The sequence below is a fragment of the Salmo salar genome, chromosome 16 (genome assembly GCF_965601325.2).
Source record: "Salmo salar chromosome 16, fSalSal1, whole genome shotgun sequence".
NCBI classification, from domain to species: Eukaryota; Metazoa; Chordata; class Actinopteri; order Salmoniformes; family Salmonidae; genus Salmo; species Salmo salar.
Genome location: NC_138306.1, coordinates 12,667,924 through 12,693,053, shown reverse-complemented (window position 1 = coordinate 12,693,053; position 25,130 = coordinate 12,667,924). Strand labels below are relative to the sequence as shown.

At 43.1% G+C, this 25,130-nt stretch overlaps 1 protein-coding gene across 1 annotated transcript in view; it reads left to right on the top strand.

Annotated features, from left to right (window-relative positions):
• Window positions 1-4,666: 4,666 nt before the first annotated feature.
• The window catches only part of LOC106573239 (neuron navigator 2), a 133,009-nt gene continuing 112,545 nt past the window's right edge, over window positions 4,667-25,130 (top strand). The window contains exons 1-2 of the mRNA XM_082962521.1: window positions 4,667-4,779; window positions 5,311-5,830. Coding sequence (XP_082818647.1) covers window positions 5,750-5,830 — 81 coding nt within the window. The 5' untranslated portion in view covers window positions 4,667-4,779; window positions 5,311-5,749. The remainder of the gene's footprint in view (window positions 4,780-5,310; window positions 5,831-25,130) is intronic.

Genomic DNA, 25,130 nt, shown 5'->3' with positions numbered 1-25,130 from the left:
CTATGGTGGTCTGCTTGAAACATGTAGGTCTTACAGACTTGGCCAGGGAGAGGTCGAAAATGTCAGAGAAGACACTTGTCTGTTGGTCCGCACATGCTCGCAGTACACGTCCTGGTAATCCGTCTGGCCCTGCGGCTTTGTGAATGTTGACCTGTTTAAAGGTCTTGCTCACATCAGCTATCGAGAGCGTTATCACACAGTCGTCCGGAACAGCTGGTGCTATCATGCATGCTTCAGTGTTGCTGCCTCGAAGCGAGCATAAAAGGCATTTAGCTCGTCTGGTAGGCTCGCGTCACTGGGCAGCTCGCGTCACTGGGCAGCTCGTGGCTGGGTTTACCTTTGTTGTCCGTAATAGTTTTTGAGCGTCAGAGCCGGTGTAGTAGGATTCAATCTTAATCCTGTATTGCCGCTTTGCCTGTTTGATGGTTCGTCTGAGGGAGTAGCGGGATTTCTTATAAGCGTCCAGATTTGTGTCCCGCTCCTTGAAAGCAGCTCTAGCGTTTAGCTCGATGCGGATATTGCCTGTAATCCATGGCTTCTGGTTGGGACGACGTTGTTGATGCACTTATTGATGAAGCCGATGACTGAGGTGGTGTACTCCTCAATGCCATTTGATGAATCCCGGAACATATTCCAATCTGTGCTAGCAAAACAGTCCTGTAGCGTAGCATCCACGTCATCTGACCACTTCCGTATTGAGCGAGTCATTGGTAAAAAAAAGTATATTTATGGTCAGATTTTCCAAATGGAGGGTGAGGGAGAGCTTTGTATGCATCTCTGTGTGTGGAGTAAAGGGGGTCTAGACTTTTCTTCCCTCTGGTTGCACATGTGACAAGCTGGTAGAAATTAGGTAAAACAGTTTGCCTGCATTAAAGTCCCAGGCCACTAGGAGTGCCGCTTCTGGATGAGCATTTTCTTGTTAGCTTATGGCCTTATACAGCTGGTTGAGTGAGGTTTTAGTGCCAGAATCGGTTTGTGGTGGTAAATAGACAGATAAGAATAATATAGATGAGAACTCTCTTGGTAGACAGTTTGGTATACATATTATCATACTGTACTCTACCTCAGGTAGGCAATACCTCGAGATTTCTTTAATATTAGACATCCCGCACCAGCTGTTATTGACATATAGACACAAACCCCCGCCCCTCGTCTTACCAGACATAGCTTCTCTGTCCTGCCGATGCATGGAAAATCCTGCCAGCTCTATGTTATCCGTGTCATCGTTCAGCCACGACTTGGTGAAACATAAGATATTATAGTTTTTAATGTCCCATTGGTAGGATAGTCTTGATCGTATATCATCCATTTTGTTTTCCAATGATTGCACGTTGGCCAATAGAATGGATGGTAGTGGAAGTTTCCTCACTCGCCTACGAATTCTCAGAAGGCAGCCCAACCTCCACTCCCTTTTTCTCCGTCTTCTCTTCGCGCAAATGATGGGGATTTGGGTCCGTTCCTGAGAAAGCAGTATATCCTTTGCGTCGGACTCTTTAAAGAAAAATCTTTATCCAGTTCCAGGTGAGTAATCGCTGTTCTGATATCCAGAAGTTATTTTCGGTCATAAGAGATGGTAGCAGCAACATTATGTACAAAATAAGTTATAAAATAAGTTATAAACAACAAAATAGCACAGTTGGTTAGGAGCCCGTAAAATGGCAGCCATCCCCTCCGGCTATCAGGTATGAAGGTAAGACCCAGATGCAGACACGTCGAATAGTTTAATGATCCAATAGGGGCAGACAATAGACAGGTCAAGGCAGGCAGGGGTCAGTAAACCAGAGGTAAGGCAACGGTACCGGCCGGCAGGCAGGCTCAGGGTCAGGGTAAGCAGAGGTAAAAAATCCAGCGGGGGGCAAAGGTACAGGTCGGTAGGCAGGCTCAGGGTCAGGGGCAGGCAGAGTGGTCAGGCAGGCGTGCTCGGAGTCAGGACAGGCAAGCATCAAAACCAGGAGGGCAAGAAAAGAGAGACTGGGTAAAAACAGGAACTGAGAAACAAAACGCTGGTTGACTTGACAAACAAGACAAACTGGCAACGGACAAACAGAGAACACAGGTATATATACACAGAGGACAATGGGGAAGATGGGCGACACCTGGATGGGGTGGAGACAATCACAAGGACAGGTGAAACAGATCAGGATGTGACACTGGCGCCATTTCCCTGTGAAATCAAAGACAGAGCTCCCTCGCAGCTGCTTGATTAAATATGTTTCTATTATACAATTAAATAGTCTCTGCCTTAATCTTTGAATTGAGTTTTCCACAACAATATGTTATAATACACACAACTCTTATTACGCTATTACAGTAGGCAATACACTATTTTGCAGGTCTACCTACCTTGGTGAGGGTGGACACAGGGTGAATGGTGCTAGGCTGGACACACTCAGACCATTGGCCCAGGAGGTTCAGCCAGATCACCTTATAAGCACTAAAGACAGACATTTCCCATATTACTGTGTGTGTATACTCAAAATAATACTAACTGGAATTTAAGCCCTTGTTTCTAGTGATTTAGTGATGACACACTTCCTTGTGACAGGGATAATGCTGGTCGTCAGTACCGTTAATAAAGGTCCGAGTCCTGCCCAGCCTCCAGCTCTCTAGTGAGGCTCTGGAGCACAGCCATAATTGGCCCCACTCCACACCGCCGCTGTGTGGACAAAAGAGGAAACAACAAGTACAGTATGTATCTATCAAATCTCAAATGGATGATCAACTGAAATAGTATTGAATTGGTCTGTTTAAAATGAATGTATGTATAACAGTTCAAAGTTCAACATGTTTGTATGGATTGATTGCGAGGCTGTTTTTGACAGGAGGGGTAGGAGGGAGAGCCTCACCACTGGACTCCCCGTGCTCTCCTGTGATGTGGCCATGGACAATGCTGGGGTGGACCTGCAGTCTTTCTCTCATCAGAAAGCAGAACCGTGCTAGTCCAGATTGGTCCTGCTGCCGATGACCCTCTCTGAGAGAACCCACTCAGCTTTCAGGCCACATACAGATGTAGGATCTGAATTTGACCAGTATTGTCATAGCAAAATAATCTTGCAGCAACAGGATTTTAATGTTTAGTCCATAATGTTGCTTGATCGGTGGTTAGGCTATTAGCTGGACAAAAGTAGGCTACATGAAAAGTGCAATACTGTTAATAGGTGTGGTAATGCAGGTTTTCAATTAATATATGTAAATCCCAAAGCTCATCTGCATTTCCTGCGGGGCAGGAAAATTCTCAGCAATAAAAGAGCGGTCAAATTAAGATCCCACATCTTTAGGTCGGCACATCCACTGATGTGCCACAGGGTACACTGTACCATGGCGTTAGCCAACAGCCAGGGTTAGAAACAAATACGGTGTATAAATGCTCAGTTACTATTTGGCATGGTGTATTCACAACAGGAATAAACCTTTGCTTAGGGAAAATAAGTAATGTAACTTGTAAGTTTGACTTGAAAGTTTCTCAGCCATCTGATTTCCTATTCACTTCTCCCTAAACTATTATAAGGGGCCATGGTTTAGTGAGTTACCAGTTGTGTAAATACTTAAGTAAAAATACTTTGTAGTTTTTGGGTATCTATACTTTACTATAATATTTTTTACTACTTTTATTCTTACTCCACTACATTCCTAAAGAAAATACGTACTTTTTACTCCCATACATTTTCCCTGACACCAAAAAGTGCTCGTTACATTTTGAATGCAGAGGTAGGAGAGAATTATGGTCCAATTCACACACTAATCAATATAACGAGTTGTCATCCCTACTGCCTCTGATCTGGCGGACTCACTAAACACAAATGATGATGTCTGAGTGTGCCTGTGTGTCCGTAGGAAAAAACTCAGATAATACTTTTATTTCTCTTTTGACCCACATTCAAAAGTGTCACACAAGCATGAAGATGTCTTGATCAATGGGGTGGGGGGGGGGGGGGGGCGTTCATGCAGGAACCAATGGGATGCTTGAATGCCCCAAATTGCACATGCAGGAAAGTCCCAAATTGCAGGCTGTAGTTGCACACTATTGCAATTGAGTACTTTTTGCACCACTGTGAGTTACCAGGGTTAAATACCACCAGGGGGATGGCGGCAGGGCTGTACTGGGCCGGCACAAGATCATTTCATATCTTTGTTGGAATGGTGTGGCACTTTATAACAAGCTTCAAATAAAAAGTATTTGGTGGTCTCTGATATGCACAGTGGGATTCACAGACCGTAAGATACTGAGGACCCTGACATTACTCACACCCAAGATGGTCACTTTGGTGTTTCCACCTACTTCTGGTCTAGGACCATCATGCGTGATGGGACTTACAACCAATTCACTAGTACACCCAGCCTGTAGACAGTCCAGTCAGTTAGTTATATTGTATTCACCTGGTTGTTGCATTATGTTATAACAACCTACCACTCATTTCAAGGAGATGGAAAGTTCAAGTATGTATAATTCCGAAAAGTTGAGCATTTTCATACAGTAGCCTAGTGAAGTTCGATGCCCCTGCGGTCGAAAGTGAAATAAATTAATAGCGGAGGTTACGTCTTTTGACACTAGATGGCAGAAAATTCATTGCTAAAAGTTTCTATGGGAACGAGCTCTATCGATAGGACAAGAAAGCTGTGCCCGACAAAAACTATTGAAAATTAGCCTGGGGCTCACTGTGGTGACGTAATGATTTGATGGGGATGGGAAGCATGGTCTGCGCTGGTGCACGATGTGCGCACGGGAGAGGAGTTTCATATTCTGGCATGGATATTCAGCGAAAATAGGATTTTTTTGCGGTGAGTGTTTTATATTTGAAGAATTTTCGTACAGTAATATATATCATGTTGGACTACGCTCCTTTTGGAGTGCATTTGTATTTGTTTCTTTTTTACATTGCGTTTACAGTCAGAATATAATTCATGTTGTAGGTTACTTCTAATGGGGAAACTTGAAATACGTTTAACTACTGTAGTCTGTAGCCTATTTTGGGTAACTTTAGTTTAGTGACAGAGTGGAGTTTTGAGAATCATCGATTTCCCTAAACGATGATGATGACTATCACGAAGATGATGTATCAATTTAATCTAACCTTACAAATAGATATTCATTGCAGCTAAATGTTCATAAAATACATTTAGGTTGCAACTGCCAGATGGTGATCACTTATCTTAAATACAGTTTAGTTCAGCTGTAATATCTGTTGGCATCTCAAATGATCAGATTATCTCCAACAATCCTAAAAAGACAACAGTCTCCATGGGGCCCAACATCTCTGACTGCAGCATTAGTGTGATTTACATGGTGGGTAACTCAAGCTCTTCTCTCAGATCATGCGTGATGGAACTGTATTAAGCCCATTGGACTGAACTATGCTCATCAGATCTCATCATCAGTGGGTTAAACCCTATCAATTCCAATGAAGGCAGGGCATCACTGCTGCAGGCTGCATCCCTAACTAATCACCATGGATCAGAGACCAGCATCCTCTGGGACCCAGTTTCTCCTGTCATTCCTGTGGCCCAGTCCTCAATGCAGCATCTCTGGGTTGAGACTGAAGAAGCAGAGCGATGGTTGACCTCACCACTGCCAGAGTCCTATGGGAGGTATCGAATCTGATCATTTCTTTTGAGAAGTGGTGTATCCTTATTGACAACCTGGGAAGAAGGATCTGGGATTTCCCTTCCCCTTGGGGATTATTGGGTTGTGGATATTGACGAGTTGGGACTGAGCAGAGAGGAGAGGGGGGTATCTGGCGTTCAGCCTGAGATGGAATCGGGAGCTGAGGGGAGCCAGCATCAGCACCAGAGGATGAAGCCTGTGACACATGCATTGGAGGACCAGAAAAAGGTAAGTGGAGGCCACTATGCTGTCTGTCTCTCTGTCTGTTCCCTAATGACCTCTAGGTAGCTGCCCTGAAGCCCCTGCTCCACAGTGGTCATCATGTCACAAACAGGAGCTCTCTTGTTGATTCACCCCAGTTGATTTTGACATAATGATGTTAAGGTGGTGTATCACATCAGCGGATGGGGCACCTTGTGTCTCAGTGTCGATGGTTGAGTCTTCGGACAAATCCTCTGCTGACATTAAAATGTGTGCATGTCACAGGAGTTTCTGAATGCTTTAATCTTTCAATCTGAATAGGACTCAATTATTGAGTAATGATATAAGTCATTTTGATTGTCATCTGTTGGAAAACTTAGAAATAGTATGAAAGAATATAAATGATGGCAGTGAAAATGACAGTAACAAAAGTATTCTTATGCTTGGCTAGATACAATATGCATATTGCAGAGTTGATTATGTATCTTTTATAAGAGAGTTATTGGAGAACCCGTCCCCCATCTGTTCAGGCCTTAGACCAGGATCTTATAAGGGGGTTCTCTGCGGTAGCTAGGTTGTCACCCCACCCCACCCCCATGGCTGGCAGCTGGGGCAGCATATATTGGTCACGCTTTGGTGAAGCGTCAACACTGAACTGTGGGGCTGTCGTAGAAATTAGGTAATTTGTTTTGATAAATCGCTTTTGATGACTTCCCGTGTGGAATTCTCCCTTTGAACAAAGTAAAGCTCAGTGTTGAGTATTATTAAATTAGACGCCTCACTCACGCCTTATGGCAACCTAATTGCCTTGTTACTCCTACCTCATTGTTGTCATTCATTCAGCCGACCCTTATTTGTCATTATTTCATCTGTGGCTGATAAAATGTTATATTTGTTCAGACCTGTGGTTCCTATGATTCGGTGTTCTTGGATTCTTGATAGGTGCAGGTAGAAGAGCGCTGTTTGTTAAAGGAAAGAGTCACCCATTTTGAATGCAATATTGTTTTTGTGCATCTCTGAGCGATGTTCTATCAATTCCCGGGGTCATACGATGCAAAACTCGTTTACTGGCTGTATTTCTGCCTGCTTGAACGGTGAATAGCTCAGATACACATGAAACATCAAATGACCCCGGGAATAGATAAAACATCGCTCAGAGATGCACAAAAACTATATAACATTCAAAATCGGTGAAGCTTTTTTTTAACACATCATAAATCTTCAATAGTTTGCCAAAAGTACAGTACATTAAACGTAAAAAAAAAAATTATGTCAACATAAAAAAAAAACAAAGGAGCTGATTGTGGACAACAGGAGACAAAAGATGGAGCACGCCCCCATCCACATCGACGGGGCCGCAGTGGAGAAGGTCAAAAGCTTCAAGTTTCTCGGCATGCACGTCACCGAGGACCTGAAAAAGGCACAACAGCACCTCTTCAACCTCAGGCGGCTGAAGAAATTCGGCATGGCCCCTGAGACCCTTGCGAACTTCTACAGATGCACCACTGAGAGCATTCTGTCGGGCTGAATCACCGCCTGGCTCTTTCTGAGGGCAGTGCCATCAGCCCAATGCACCATCTGGGGCACGTTGCCTGCCCTCATTAAGGTCTGTTCACTGGGCTACCACGAAGACGGTACAGGTGCATCAGAGCCGGGACAGAGAGACTGAGAAACAGCTTCTATCACCAGGCCATCAGACTGTTGAACAGCCATCACTAGCCAGCTACCTGCATGGTACTCAGCCTTGCACCTTGAGACTAATGCCCCATGGATATATATAGTCATTGAAAGCTGGTCACATCATATTCTGTTTATAAACTGTTGTTTCCTCACTGTGTATGTATATACTGTATTCTCATCCTATATACTACTACTGTACATACCGTTTTCTTTTCCAAATGATATACTGTCCATACACACCACATATTTATACTCTGGATTCTCACACAGGCTCACTCAAATATATCTACTTTGTATTGCTATTTCTTGATTTCCTGTCGTGATTTTTTTATTATTTGTATTTGTGAGACATTCGACTGAACTGTTGGAGCTAGTAACATAAGCATTGTGCTGCACCTGCTATAACACCTGCAAATCTATGTACGCCACCAATAAACTTTGATTTGAAAAGAGTCATTTTCTGTGACTTGATGCTTTGGTTTACCCCCTACAGAATTATTGATAGGTCCAGGTGCAGTGATCTGAGTAATCTCGGTTTGTGATGGTTGCATCAATCATTACTGGACTCATAACCTGATCTGCCATCTTTTAGACCACTAATTCCCACAATGAAACATGTTAGTCCCCATATTAGTAATCTATCTGGTATGACATTGGCTACCTACAAAGCTACAGTGAGTACTGTAGCCTTTATGCTGTTTAAGCTGTCATTTTGTTCCAAAGTTTGTCAAATTAGGCAGTTGTTTCCACAGTCCACATGTGCCCCAACTGTGCCCTCCTTGAATTACACCTATTGGCACTTTTATAACAAAGCACACATTTCATAACAATTTTTGTTGAGTTGTTGAAAGTTGTAATAGAATCAGACATAACGTCTGTTTGTCTTTGTGTGTTCTTATGTTGGTGCACATCGAGGCTCTGCAGCACTATATATTCATATTTTGTTTCTTTCTGCAAGCTCTGTAAAGGAAAGTTGGGAATATAATGGTGTGATGAGTGGCTCCCGAGTGGCACAGCAGTCTAAGGCACTGCATCTCAGGGCTTAGAGGTGTCACTACAGACCCTGGTTCAATTCCAGGCTGTATCACAACTGGCTGTGATTGGAAGTCCCATAGGGCTGCGCACAATTGGACCAGCATTGTCCGGGTTAGGGTTTGTCTGGGGTAGGCTGTCATTGTAAATAAGAATTTGTTCTTAACTGAATTGCCTAGTTAAATAAAGGTTAAATAAAAGTGAATTCTTGGGCTGATCCTATGTAGTGTTGGACAGAGCTTTGTCTACTCTCCTTTCCTCATTGTGGAGCTGGAAGAGAGGACTTCTGTGTGAACTAGGGTCCTGTCAAGTGCGTTAGCTGTAGTCACTGACATTGATCCTAATCAGTTTATAGGGCCTGGAAAGAATGGTGGATTGTCCATAGTTATGGAGGGGTATCAAGTGATCCTGTCAAAAGGTATTAGACTACACACAGCCAGGGTATCTTTAGGTCAGACTTTGTCTTCGCGATCGTTTGGAAAAGTTCAGCCTAAAGTATGAGGTTAGATGACGTGATAGCGGATGAGGAGAACAGTACTATTCAAGAGGGTTTCTTCATATATTCGTTCATATTAGTCCATAATCTGTGCATCATATTTCATAAATCCAGAGTCATATTTTTCTCTATCCATGTAGCTAGGAGTTTTGTGTTACCCTGTCACCACAGTCGTAGTCTCCCATGGAAAGGGGTGTCATTGATTGATTGATTGATTTAGCTAAAGATAAAGGAAGGTGTAATGGATGGTTGTACACCTGTGATATGAACGGTGCTATATGGTGGAATATGCAATTCATTGTTTTATTCGGAATGTACACACATCCATCGTCAACCTCAGGGATTAGGCCATTTGGTGAGAGCTGTGCCGTTGCATTCTGAGTGAAAATATCATTCTCCACTTTTTAATGGATGACAATTTGTTCTAAGGGAGAGAATTGTTCTCCTGCAGAAATGAGAGAATGTCCATTCATCTTCTCTCTGCTGTATAAACATTTAGACATTCTTCGACTTCACAATGAAGCAGGTGTGCTATTCTGCCCAAAGCAACGGTAGATTACAGACACAAAAGCTTGTAAGGGGGACAATGGTAAGACTATTAAATTGCGTGTTTATCCTGAGGATTGTCCCTGAACTGTGGGTGAGGTCACCCAGATTCTCCTGTTTCCTCTGGTTGTAAATCTGATTAGACATCTGTTCCTTTAGAAGGTGTCAATATCATCTTTACCTACCATGCTGCAGCTGCAGTGGTAACACACACACACACACACTTTTGGACAGAGCTTAAATCATGCTCTTCTAATGTGCGGATGGACGGCACTTGTTTCAATTAGGTCCTCCTCTAGGCCCCAGCACCATCTGCTGCTCTCCTGCTCTCCTTTTCTCATTCTCTCTATCTTGCTCTATGACTGAATGTAGGTGTGGGCTGAAGAACAGGTCACGGGGCAGAGCTGTGACACCTGAGGGAAGGCAGGAGTGTTCCTTACACCCCACTACTACAGTACCTGTCCTAGTTCCGCTATGGGTTAATTTGGGTTCTGAAGAATAAGAGAGCCACGTGTTGTGTGGTGAATGCTAATAAGCAGGATGCCTTTGATGTACAAATTGTGTGTGTGATAATGCTTCAACCTTAATATGTGGCTCCAGTGGCCCTATGCTCACCTGTCAATGACCTTCTGTTGGCTAAGTACCCTGTTAGTGTTTTGTAGGTTGAATAGGAACGATGTTGTGTGGTTAAGCTGAGGGTATGGGTTGTTGTAGGCTGTGCTATTTTCAGAACAACAGTGCTGTAGGCAGATCAGTGAGACAGTGTGATGGAATCGTTCACCTTGGCTCTGTGCCTTGGTCTTGCAGAAGCATCCCCCACTGGCCTCCCCTCGGACAAGCTGTCACTGGCATCACAAATTATTATTACACGATTATAGATATGTTTTTCAGCGCCCAGATTCTCTAGGCTTGTTCTTTCAGATGCACTTCAGTAATCACTTTTTTCACAGCAAAAGCATCCCAGTAGTTTAGCTGAATTTGTAATCTTCAATGTAGATGAACCAATAAATGAGGTTTGATTAGTGTTTTGTACGTTCATGATGTTAAGGTACTGGTAAAAGATTTGCATACTAAGTTATGTACTGTACATGGGAACTGTCATTTGGAGAGAATGTAGATGCAGTACATCCTGGGATTGCTTAGCATGCGGTTGTTTTTGCTTGAGTGAACAGAGCAATAGGGGTGAGACAGGGTTGAGGTGGGGTTGAGACCAGGGGTATAGGTGACTGGCTGCCTACCCAGGCGAACCTGCAGACGGAGACCTCCCTGACCCTGCCTCTCACTGGGCCCCTGATTACTGGCAACAACCTTATAACAAAACCACACTCCACGATCATCATCATCCCAAAGGGCCCCCGGCAGTAATGCTGTGGTCAGGGTTCATCTGGGTGCTTCCACTAGCTAGCTTTGTGGCATTTCTAATACATTATGTTGCATTACCAATGTTTATGAAGTATCTATTCATTTTTTTAATACCTAATCATAACTTGTGCCCCCATCTTAGTGGCATCCTATAGAAATACATACACTCTTAGAAAAAAAGTGCTATCTAGAACCTTAAAGGGGGTTCTACATGGAACCCAAAAGGGTTCTACCTGAAACCAAAAAGGGTTCTACCAGGAACCAAAAAGGGTTCTCCAATGGGGACAGCCGAAGAACCCGTTTGGAAACCTTTTTTTCTAAGAGTGTAGTCCTCTGTAATGTGCTTATGGTTCGTTATATGAAATGTGTCCATTTTGTGTCCCTTTGATGTTTTAAGTAGAAATTGTGCACCAATATTGAATTTGATATTATATTAAATGAAGTGCCCTTTAATATAGTTCAGATGTAAAATTCTATAAATCAGATTTTTAATATGAATAAAGACTTTCTAAAGTGACAAAATTCTGCATTTTGGCATGTCCCTCCGTGTACACTCTGTGACTTCTAGGAAGATTTTATCAATCAATCAAATTGATTTCTAATGCCCATTTTACATCAGAAGATGTCACAAAGTGATTATACAGAAACCCAGCCTAAAACCCAACAATTCCTCCCAAGTTTTCACCATCATTGTAAAAGCCCTAGTTATTTTGTTGCTTTGACAAAGTCATTTCTGGCAATTATTATTTATTTCATGTGATTCATTTTAAGAAAAAGAAAAAACCTGTCCCTCTATTTAAGGTCAACTCTGTTACATGAACTGCACTCTTGTTTTAATATGGTGAAACTATTCATATTTCAATACGTTTTGAACCTTGAACATCTAATAGAAAAATCATAGTGTAAAAGCAGGTGAGCTGGTTCGTCACTTTTTGGTGGAAAACTGAGTGAGTCAAGCATAACACATCAACTCTGCTACACATTGATAGGGGATACCTAGTCAGTTGTCCAACTGAAATGTGTCTTCCGCATTTAACCCAACCCCTCTGAATCAGAGAGGTGCAGTGGGCTGCCTCCACATCTTCTGCACCCGGGGAACAGGGGGTTTACTGTTTGCTCAGGACAACAGATTTTTACCTTGTCAGCTCAGGGATTCGATCCAGCAACTTTTCGCTTCTTGGCCCAACGCTCTGTTCCTCCTGTCACAAGGGGAGTTATGGCTGATTTAAGATGAAATCGTCAACCATGTTACGGTCAACCATGTTACGGTCAACCCTGTTACGGTCAACCCTGTTACGGTCAACCATGTTACGGTCAACCCTGTTACCCTGTTACTTTATTTGGCACTTAATAGGCACTTACTATAGTCATTTATTTTACCCCCTTGAGATGGGAAAACATTTTTTTTTTATTAAGTTGGAAATGTGCTCTTTATGACAGAATGTATAAAACAATATATCACCAAGTTACACTACCCAAAAGGGACTCATTTTGTGGAATAACCCTTATATTGACATGGTTGAGGAAGTGTGGTGTCAGGCTGCAATGATGAATTCACTTTGGAGGAAACATACATTATCTGAGAGCTACTCTTCAGGGACAGGATGTATTGCAGTCGGTAATAGAGATTGTAAAACTTATTTTCATCTGAGAACCAGTGGTGGCACAAAATCCCATTAAAGGTTAAGGCTACCATTTAAAGTGGAACTGACAGCGTTTTAACTACATTGTCTATATGAAACAAACAAACAATCATAATATCAGTAAACAATATCAAATTCCCAGTTTATGCTACAAAACCAACTTTATAAGAGGTTTTAAAAAAGGTTCTATTTGATTCAACATTCCATGACGTACACTAAGGCATTTTTGGCAGTATAGATGAATGCAGTACAATGCATGATTCATATGATTCACCAATAGATTTATTAGGAAGTGCCGACTTCAAGAAATGCCCATGGCAAAACGGGCCCCAACCCAGGATAGAACCAGTAGCCCATCAATCAGGGGATTGTGCCTCTGGAGCCAGGAAAACCCCAAAATCACAGGTGCATGAGGTGATTCGATGGGCAGGACCTGCATAAACTCACTGTGATTACCCGACGCTCTCAGGTTAATGGGACACGTGGTGTGGGTGACTCTGCCAATAGAGCGCCCATACAACACTCTGACGTCAGTGGGAATGGAGAGGGGTTGTGTGAGGAGTCCCAGCTCCGACACCAGGTAGCGTCCATAAAGCTCTCGGCGGCCCCAGAGTCTATGAGCACCCGGAGAGATTTGGACCGGTCAATTCACAACATTTGTAGCATAGAGAGGGGTACGAGCAATGGAAGATGGAAACTCCCTGTACGGCTCACCAGCGTACTCGTACTAGTACCTCCTTGATGAGCCTGGTTCTTTAATGAGCAGGTAGATAAAAATGGCCCGTAGCTCGTCAATGCAAACAGCTCTGGGTGTTAAGTCTGCGTAAGCCCTGCCCAGTTGCATGGGCTCCGGAGGAGACGACTCGACAGACCTCGGTGACCTCCGAGAGACTTCGGCCGACATCGGATTCACTCGGATATGTGGGCTTCGGGGATTTCCGGGATTCCTCGGAAGCAAGGTGGAAATCGAGGACGAGCGTCGGCGACAGGGAACAGACTCCCTCTCCCTCCTACGTTCCCGTAGCCACCCATCGATCTGGATGGTCAAGGCTATAAGGGAGTCAAGGTCCAGGGGCAGCTCCCGGGCTGCGAGCTCGTCTTTAATCACCACCGACAACCTGGAAAGGAGCACGTTGAACAGGGCTTCCGGGTTCCAGGCACTCTCAGCTGCCAATGTGCGAAAATCCACCGCGTAGTCTGCCACACTATGGGAATCATGATGTAGTTGGAGCAGCTTACGAGCCGCCTATCTCCCGGACAACGGAGAATCAATCACTTTCCGTACCTCCGCCACAAACTCCTCCAATCTGAGGCAAACGGTGGATTGTTGCTCCCATGCCGCCGGAGCCCCGGCAAGTGCCCTCGACGGACATCAGCGTTATCACGTACACTATCATCAAGCGATCCGAGGGAAATGAAGAGGGCTGCAGCTCAAAGATGAGAGATCACTGGGAGAGAAATGCCTGGCAGGATCCGGGATCTCCAGCGTAGCGATCCAGAGGAGGTAGGTGGGGTTCTTGGGAAGCCGGGGTAGTTTGGGGAGAAACACCGCTGGTAGCAGGGTAATTGACAGTCTGGGGTGTTACTGTAGTGGCGGGTTGCCTCACAGACATTCTGCGGAATTGCTCCAGCAATGTGTTGAAGGCACGGTCCTGGCGTTCCTCCAAGTTCTGGAATCCTTCCAGAAGACCTTGAAGTAACTCCTTGTGTCTTCCAATGTTGGCTCCCTGGGAGGAGACGGTGTTGTGGAGCTGGTCCAAATCAACTGGGTCAGTCATGCCAGTTCGTACTCTCACGACTCAGGATATGACCCAGATGCAGACACGGGAGACGGATAGTACAGTTCTCAGATTATTTATTAGAAACATGGGGCAGGCAAAGGGTAAGTCGAGTGCAGGCAGAGGTTTGTGATCAGGTCAGAGTCAGGCAGGTACAGGACGGCAGGCAGGCACAGGGTCAGGGCAGGAAGAATGGTCAGAACTGGGAAAAACTAGGAAACAGAACTAGAGAAACAGCAAGGCGGGAAAGAACACTGGTAAGACCTGACAAGACAAACTGGCAACAGACAAACAGAGAACAGGTATAAATACACAGGGGATAATGGGAAGATGGCCGACACCTGGAGGGGGGTGGAGACGAGCACAAAGACAGGTGAAACAGATCAGGGTGCGACACTGTATTGATATAGAATTTTCATAAATGCCTTAGTATACGTAATTCCCAAACATTCTAAGAATTTATGAAAACGTGAAAATGACAATATCTAAGTGCCAGCTTGTCAGAGAATGTTAAAAAAGAGTATTAGATTCTTCCTGGGGGTGTATATGAACAGATTTGAATACGATTTCATGTTGCTAAAGTGCTGTCAGTTCCACTTTAAGGATCACTATTGATTTAAGAATTGATTTTCTATTCTAGTTAGTGTATGTTTTACCGTGTCCTCCTTTATCTGAAACATGAGCTCTAAACCAAGGAAAATATGTGTAAAGGAATTACCATTGTGATACAGGTTTCTGTCTCAAGAAGTAGAGATTGTCATCAATTTTCAAAGAATGATAATGATGAGTGCAAATTGTAATGCCCGTAAAAATATCTAAAATACATGTTTGAATTAAACGTGAGTATGGCATGTTGGCATTTACTTGGTATCTCAAACAAACCATATGACACAGAACACCTCATATGGAAATTTGGCATATAATTTGCATGAAAGTGACAAGAATCTGAAAAATCCATGCTGTAAACCTAGTTGTGGAGATGCCTGCTCCCCAGATGGTCGTTTAATTCAGTCATAAAGGAGCAGTTTGGGCCCAGAGCCAAAGCTAATCTACAAGCAGTCTCTGGAATATAAGTATGAATGGCTGACCTCTCACTCCAAGGGGTAAACAACGTCATATAAATTAATTAACTTGTGAAAAGTACTGTTCTCGTCTCATGCCTAATTGATTTTGTCCTCTGAGCTAGACTGTCACTGGCTTGGGTGTCAGTGGTACATGTTAATCAGATATGATCAATCTTAGTACTCCTTATGAGTGTAAGTCAGTTTAAGGCAGCATTATTCGTCTCCAACCCATTGATAGTGTCTCATTGAAAGCCCATACTGAATGTGTTTTATGCCGTTCCCTGATGACTGTACTTGTGGGATACAGTAGATGTTCAAGCACACTGATATTTGGAGAGATTTGGGGAATGTTGTGTGTTTGACCCAGCGTTTGAAGCAGACAAGCCAGTCTGGATGATTTAAAACGCAGCAGGGCACCAGCTGAAACAGATGGGACTGACTGGCCAGATGTGATGTTTATACTGTACTATAAAATCTGTACTATAAACTACACCTGGATTGGATCGCTCCTCTGATGGACCAACTGAGTAATGGATTAAACTGTAGAACTGTAAGCTCTCGTTGCCAGATGTTTTGGGTCAGACTGCAGCAGAGCAGAAGCTGGCTAATGGACACTGGCTGACGATGGAGAGGAATTTGAGCCCCAGACAGACTCCTCACCCCTCCATCTGTACAGAAGGTGTTCTTACACCTGGACACCTGCCTCACGGCCTGTAGGAATGCATCCCTCACTCCCTCTCACTAAACTATAGTTCAATGTTCTGTGGGGGGAAAAAAACGCATGCATTTTTAATGAAAGCATAACTACATAAAATATTGAGCAGTATATCCCTGAGGCTGTTTAGCTGAATACCTTTCCCCAGTTTGATATGCTGTACATACAATATAGTGGTCACCCCTGGTGTCTCGACCTTACTTCCTATTTCCTCAATCCCTAAGCTGCTCTAAAGAGTATGACTGAGTTCCAGACTGCCTGAACATTGTTATAGGCAGACATTCAGGCACATTATGCAGGTCTCCTCCCCTGCCTCTCCTCCTGCTGTTTTCTAATGGAGGATGCCTCCCTCGTGGGGTTATTGATGACCAGCTGTCAGGCTGCCATTGGAGGAGCCAATTAACATGGAAAACAGGGCATTCATTAATAATAATGTCCATCTGGGATTCAGAGACTGATTCATCTAGCCTTTCTGACAAATGTGAAAGAACCATAGATACCGTGGAACCATTTTTTTTTTTTTACTTTATTTAATTAGGCAAGTCAGTTAAGAACAAATTCTTATTTACAATGACAGCCTAGGAGCTGCCTTGTTCAGGGGCAGAACAACAGATTTTTACCTTATCAGCTCAGGGATTCATTCCACCAACCTTTCAGTTACTGGCCCAACGCTCTAACCACCCGGCTACCTGCCGCCTCTCGAACAAAATGAGGAACATCTATAACATCTATAAGAACATCTATAAGACCTATTTCCCAACGACCCTGTTTTGGTGACCCCAACGTGATACTTAGATTATCATTAGCGCTATACCTCCTTCATTTGTGCGTTCCTGTTACCTGTGCCTTGGTACTCTGTAACAGTAGTATAGTAGTGCTAATTCAGAGAGGCTGCTGCCAACATGGAGACCCAATCACTGGCCTCTAACAAAGGGATCACTAGTCACTTTAAATAATGCCGCTTTAATAATGTTTTCATATCTTACATTACTCATATCATATGTATATACTGTATTTTATACCATCTATTGGTATAAACATCTGCTAACCATGTGTATGTGACCAATAAAAATGTATTTTTGATTCGATTTGATTTGCCCCAGATCACTATGTGTTATTTAGCAGTAGGAGCTTGCTGCACATTTCTTCCCCCAAGGCTGCTCCTGTCACTTCGAGGTGACTTCCATTACTGCTTTCAAGAGAGGGCAGACTCACCATCAAGCAGCAGCGATGTCTGGATGACATCATCTCCTTATTAATATTGCAATACGAGTAGTAAACCCTGTCTTCACGTCAAGTCGCTGTGATTCAGTCTGGCTGGCTGTTCCGCCACTGTGGAGGTCTAGAGGTCCCAGTGGAACTGCTGTGCTGTAGCTGGGAGGAGACTGGTGAGAGGAACCTCCAGTTATACACGCTGTTCACACTGCTACGGTGTAGGAGGTCCTACGTCTTGCCTGTGTTCAGCCTTCAGTACCCAGGGGAATGAGTTGCCCCGAGAGACTGTCCATTGGACCTCTTTGTCACCATCTCTCGCTTTCTCTCTTTCTTTCCCCTCTCCCCCGTCTCCCTATCTCTATTCTACCTCTACTCTCTCTCGCCCCTATTGTAATACAAATTTGTTGTTTCCTTTCTTCACTGCAAGAGATTAGCACGGAGGGTTGTGGCCCACTGAACAGCTTATCAGTGTGTGTGTTTGTGTTTGAAATTAGCCCTCCCCTCATTTGCTTTTAGTTCCCTTTTCAATAGTTGCTCTATCAAATACATTTCCATGGTACTGTTATTGACTGCATTTTAGGTCTTTGTTGCCATACAGTGTATGCTATTCTGAAAGTGTGGGTAATGCGACTCTGGTTTGCTCATTAACATAAATGATCATGTAGAAGTATCACCGTACGCCTGATTCCGTGTATGCATCAAATGTGCACGTGAAGGTGCTGACATTGTTCATCTTGGAAAGCATCTGACGACTGCTTTCCATACAGTCCCCTGCGTGAAATCAATGCTGCTGGTTGAAGTGCTATACTGTAGTATTGAATGCACAGTCCAAGGCTGAACTATTTCCATTGAACTTGTCCGCCTATGCCCTGAAATATCCTTGCAGGATCTCACCCCCAGTCTCTGTGCCTCAGGAGAAGCTGGTAGTGGGTCAGCCAAGTGATTCGGTAGTAGGCTACTGGCTCCCCTCAGAAGATCGATGGAAGTAGCATATTTGCACACCGTATGTTCACCTGACCTAGCCAATTCATATGGTTATGATACGCTCCCATATGGTGCTGATGTGAGAGGGAAGGAAGGAGCCAGAAAGACAGCAACATTAGCAGGATCAGGCCCTGAGTGTCAGGAGATGGTGGATTATGGCTGTAATCTGCTCGATTGGCTCGTCTATTGCCTGTAATCTGCCACGTTGTCTCAGATCTGGCATTGAGATAACTGCCTGTCAGGGAGCTTAGCCCCCAGGCAGCCCAGCCAGCTGCAGTCAGTAGAGGACAGCTTCTGCTGTTAGGTTACCGTCCAGGAAACCTAACCTGGGAAATCCTAAACTGCAGACTGGGCAAAAACTGGTTGAATCAATGTTTCCAAGTCATTTCAAATAAAACATCTATTGTGATGACATTGAATCAATGTGTAAAACCGATTGCATTTGAAAAAAAGTTATCAACGTAAAGGAATTTCATTTTTTTCTTCAACCAACTTTTAACCTAAATCTGATGACATGGTGACATTTTTTGTTGATTTCACGTTGAATTCACTTAAATTGACAACTCAACCAAATGTAAATCAAAACTAGAAGTTGAACTGACATGTGCCCGGTGGGTGGTCTCAGATCTGTTTGTGCTGCCATGTGTGACAATGATCATACAAATGTAGGATCTTAATTTGATCACTCCTTTGTTGCTGAGAATATTGTTGGAAATAATAATAATTCATTTAATTTGTAAAGTGCTGAAGAAAATACATCTGATGACAATAAAAACAATCCAAAACACAGAACATTGTAAGCAGATAACAATCAAAGCTATATACAGGTGTCATCAGAACCGGTGGACAGGAGAACAGAATTAACATAGGTCCTTGAAAGCTTTTCTGACAGTCTTTAGCTGTGCCTTAAATGAGGCCAGAGACTCTGCAGCCCTGACAGTTACTGAAAGTGCGTTCCACAGCCGAGGAGCCGCACAACTGAAAGCCCTTTCACCCATCATTTTTAATCTGGTGTGGGGCTGCTGAAGGGAGATGGACTTGGAGGAGCGAAGGGTGCGCGTGGGGCAGGAGGGTAGGATAAAGTCAGACAGGTACTTGGGTCCAGAGTTGTGGATAGCTTGGTAGGTGTGAACCAGGATTTTAAAGTCAATGCGTGAGCATATGGGGAGCCAGTGGAGTTTGAACAGCAGCATGTCACCCTGCATCCCACTGCTGCCTTGCCTGTGAAGCTAAGCAGGGTTGGTTCTGGTTGGTCCCTGGGTGGGAGACCAGATGTGGCTGGAAGTGGTGTTGGAGGGCCAGTAGGAAGCACTCTTTCCTTTGTGTAATTTAAAAAAAATATTGCAGTGATGGGGACATTGCCCCGTGTAGGTTGCCGTCTTTCAGATGGGATGTTGAACTGGTTTCCTGACTCTCTTTGGTCACTAAAGATATCCCATGGCACTTATCAGAAGAGTAGGAGTGTTAACCCTGGTGTCCTGGCTAAAGTCCCAATCTGTCCCTCATGGTCACCTAATTATTCCCAGTTTCCAATTGGCTCATTCATCCTCCTCTCCCCTGTAACTATTATCCAGGTTGTTGCTGTATGGGAATGTATTCTCAGTCAATTTACCTGGTTAAATAAAATAAATAAAGGTGTGGGTGAGGACACGTGCAGCACAGTTCTGGACATATTGTAGCCTTTTTAGGATTTAGAAATGCAAACTTGGAGTGCATTCGAGGTTTAAAAAGGCTTCTAAAGTTTAAAATGATTTGATTTGCCCTAACGAACGTGTATCAACCCCTACAAAAAAATGTCCATGAATTATTATCCACATAATAATAAAAATGTCCTGTTGCTGCAGGATTATTTTCCTTCTGTAGCAAACTGGCTCAAATTAAGGTCCTACATCTGAGTGCAGGCTAGGAGACTCCAGCCTCTGGTACACTCAACTAGGTCTGTGTTCAAGTTGCAGATGGAGACAATGTTGAAGTCTGGTCTTTGGTTGCAAAGTGTAGTAGGATGACCCCCGAGGTAGATGTTTGCAGAGAGTGATACAACACGGGTTTGTTATGTTCTGGTGAACAGGATCATGACTGCAATAGTGGTTGTACGTTTCATTTCCTCATTGGACATATGGTTCAACTTCACTCCCTCTCTCTCTCTCTCTCTCCCCCCGATGTCTCTCTGTCTCTTTGTCAGTCTGTCTCGCTCTCTCGCTCTGTCCCTCTAGGTAAGGACATGTCTAGTGCCACTGAGCAGAGGCTTATTCTGTTCTACTCCTCATTCCTTTCTCTCCTTTACTCACTTTCCTTTCCTCTGTGTCTCTGCCAGGGGCTGTGATCTCTGTGCTCTGTGGATAAAAAAAGCTGTAGTGATGATGTGATCAGGGCAGACTGGGGTTGTGTGAGAGGCAGGCCATGCCAGAGCTGTGCCACACTACAGATCAGCGACTTGTCTCAGGTCACACCTTGCACTGTCACTTCAGCTTTTTGGACATTTTTGGACTAGTGAAGTGTATTCTAATTCAGAATCATGGATGTGTCAGATGGCCCTGACTCATAACTACCAAACCACACGACTGGACTCTCATCCTCTTTGGAAAGTAGCACATTCAAGTGTAACCCTCTCACCAGGCTCGAATTTGACTCTCACGATATTAACTTAGGTAGAGTATCTCAACAGCATGGGATGGTAGGTGAGAAGGACATCTCCAAGAAGAATCCCTATTGTAAACTATGATTAAAGATTTTTGTTATTGTATAAGGATATACTTTCCCATGCATCAAATTCAATTGAAACAGGAAATGACTCCACCAAGGGAACATACATAAGGTTCAAAATGTGTATTATTACATTTTCAAAGCCCCACATCAAAATAAATACAAATAATTAACCTCAATGAGTTGTGCACACCCGATGTCCAAATTATTTCAAGCATGCTTAAACCCATTGGCGCGCGTTGGAGCTCCAAAAAAAAGGATGACACATATAAAGTCCCGAAGCACCCCACCGTTGTGGTTACTCACTACTGGTAGATATTCCCTCAGTGAAGTATGGCAGTTCCTTGCAGGTTTCCTCACAAGATCCACAGCAAGCGCAGCTATCAATGCAGACAGTACTCCTTAGCCGTAACCGATATCCCATGGGAACATGAACTCGTTAATCTTTCCCAAGCAATTCTCTCTCGGTGTCACACGATGCTAGGCTAACCTCAAGGCTGCCAAATTCCTTCACGATGATACGGTAGCTTCAGTCTTTACTAAGTCTTTCTTAACAAAATTATAACAACTCTCTTATAAAATAAAATCTGTATTTTCCTTCAAAACTCGGTAGGGATGGGTTTTGTTCTATTTCTATCGTCTTCTTTTATAATTTTTCTTCACCAACGGTCATAATGTAATGTCCATCCTTTTCTCAATGTCTCTCCCTCTCTTTTTTTTCCAAGGCCTTCCGTTAATCAGGTCAACTCTCATTGGCCACAGCTTAACAAGCGACCTTATTGGTCAAAACTTAAACTTAAAAGTAAACCAACCTATTCACTTATACATTACCAATTAATTATAACAAATAAATGAAATACTTGGTTATGTAACGGGTCCTATGTGTAGCTGGTGTAGAGTCAGGCGCAGGACAGCAGATATGAGTAATCAACGTACTTTTACTCCAAATGTCAAAGATATAAAGTAACAAATACACTCACACCATGACAGACCGAAAATACAATAAACAATCACTCACAAAAAAACATGGGGGAACAGAGGGTTAAATAATGAAACAGTAACTGTGGGATTGAAATCAGGTGTGTAAAACAAAGACAAAACAAATGGAAAATGAAAAGTGGATCGGCGGTGGCTAAAAGGCCGGTGACGTCGACCGCCGAACGTCGCCCGAACAAGGAGAGGGACCGACTTCGGGAGGAAGTCGTGACAGGTTCTAACAAGGGTATTACACAAATATTGAGTAAACTGGGAGAGGTGGTACTGTACACTACCGGTCAAGTTTTAGAACACCTACTCATTCAAGGGTTTTCTTTATTTTTACTATTTTCTACATCGTAGAATAATAGTGAAGACATCAGACCTATGAAATAACACACATGGAATCATGTAGTAACCAAAAAAGGGTTAAACAAATATATTTTAGATTCTTCAAATTTGCCTTGATGACAGCTTTGCACACTCTTGGCATTCTCTCACCCTGTTTCACCTGGAATGCTTTTCCAACAGTCTTGAAGGAGTTCCTACATATTCTGAGCTTTTCCTTCACTCTGCGGTCCGACTCATTCCAAACCATCTCAATTTGGTTGAGGTCAGGGGATTGTGGAGGCCAGGTCATCTGATGCAGCACTCCATCACTCTCCGTCTTGGTAAAATAGCCCTTACACAGCCTGGAGGTGTGTTGGGTCATTGTCCCGTTGAAAAACAAATGATAGTCCCACTCAGCGCAAACTAGATGGGATGGCGTATTGCAAAACATTAGATTATGTTAGGAGAGTACATAGACAACAATAATCACACAGCCATTTTCCAAGCAAGGACATGTGTCAATAAAACCCAAAACACAGCGAAATGAAGCACTAACCTTTGACGATCTTCATCAGATGACACTCCTAGGACATTATGTTACACAATACATGTATGTTTTGTTCGATAAAGTTCATATTTATATCCAAAAACAGCATTTTACATTGGTGCGTGATATTCAGAAAATGTATTCCCACCAAAACGTCTGGTGAATGTGCACATCAATTTACAAAAATACTCATCATAAACGTTGACAAAATACATAACAATTATTTAAAAAATTATAGATAGACTACTCCTTTATGCAACCGCTGTGTCAGATTTTAAAATAGCTTTATGGAGAAAGCACATTTTTCAATATTCTGAGTAGATAGCTCAGCCATCAAGGCGAGCTATTCGGACACCCGCCAAATTCGGGGCAACCTAAACTCAGAATTAGTATTAGAAATATTGTATTACTTTTGCTCATCTTTGTCAGAATGCACTCCCAGGACTGCCACTTCCACAATAAATGTTTTTGTTCCAAATAATCCATATTTATGTCCAAATACCTCCGTTTTGTTCGTGCGTACAGATCACTTATCCAAAGGCGCGAGTGCGGAACGAGAGACGAAAAGTCAAAATGTTCCATTACCGTACTTAGAAGCATGTCAAACGCTGTTTAAAATCAATCTTTATGGTATTTTTTACGTAAAATTCCGATAATATTCCAACCGGACAATAGCATATTCATTCAAGAAGAAAAAGAAGGAGGGGCGCGCTCGCGGGACCGAGCATATCCAATCAGAGGGCCAGAGTAGTAACCTGTTTAACCTGTTTAAATTGGGTACGTTTTTCATCCGGCCGTGAAAATACTGCCCCCTAGCCCAGACAGGTTAAGTGTGCCTTGAATTCTAAATAAATCACAGACAGTGTCACCAGCAAAGCACACCCACACCATAACACCTCCTCCTCCATGCTTTACGGTGGGAAATACACATGCGGAGATCACCCGTTCACACACACTGTGTCTCACAATTCTCCAATTTGGTCTCCAGACCAAGGGACAGATTTCAATTGGTCTAATGTCCATTGCTCGTGTTTCTTGGCCCAAGCAAGTCTCTTCTTCTTAATGGTGTCCTTTAGTAGTGGTTTCTTTGCAGGAATTCGACCATGAAGGCCTGATTCGCACTGCCTCCTCTGAACAGTTGATGTTGCGATGTGTCTGTTACTTGAACTCTGTGAAAAATGTATTTGGGCTGCAATTTCTGAGGTTAGTAACTATAACTATTCATCCTCTGCAGCAGAGGTAACTCTGGGTCTTCCTTTCCTGTGGCGGTCCTTATGATAGCCAGCTTCATCATAGTGCTTGATGGTTTTTGCGACTGCACTTACAGAAACTTTCAAAGTTCTTGAAATGTTCCGTATTGACTGACCTTCATGTCTTAAAGTAATGATGACTGTTGTTTGTCTTTGCTTATTTGAGCTGTTCTTGCCATAATGTGGACTTGGTCTTTTACCAAATAGGGCTATCTTATGTATACCGCTTTACCTTGTCACAACACAACTGATTGGCTCAAACGCATTAAGAAGGACATACATTCCACAAATTAACTTTTAAGAAGGCACACCTGTTAATTGAAATGCATTCCAGGTGACTACCTCATGAGGCTGGTTGAGAGAATGCCAAGAGTGTGTAAAGCTGTCATCTTGGCAAAGGGTGGCTATTTGAAGAATCTCAAATATATGTTTTTGTTTAACACTTTTTTGGTTACTACATGATTCCATATGTGTTATTTCATAGTTCATAGTCTTCACTATTATTCTATGATGAAGAAAATAGTACAAATAAAGAAAAACCCTTGAATCAGTAGGTGTTCTAAAACTTTTGACCGGTAGTGTATGTCTGTAGAAATTTTGGCCAGAGCTGTTATTTGCTGATTGTTCCTCAACTGAGGTATGTGTGGTGTCTGAGCCATACATTTAGCACACAAATACAGAAGAGGAAGTTCTGCTAACAAGTTCTATGAAAGTTCCTTGCACAGTCTTTTGCAGGAAATGCTCAATCTATGTGTATTAAATCCATTCTCTGTGAAAATTCTACTCTCTTGAGCTGTCTGACTGAATAGACATTCCTTTTTGCCAAATGAATGAGGAGGAATGGCTGGGCGTGCAATGCTGAGTTGCCCTCTTGGCTGACTGCATCTCAAGCACATCTTCTCAAATCAGATTGGTAAAAGAGAACTATTTTTGAATAGGTTCATTCATCCAAGTGAATCAATGATAGTTTTGGCACTGTGGCAGTTATGTGTTACCAACGAGTTACC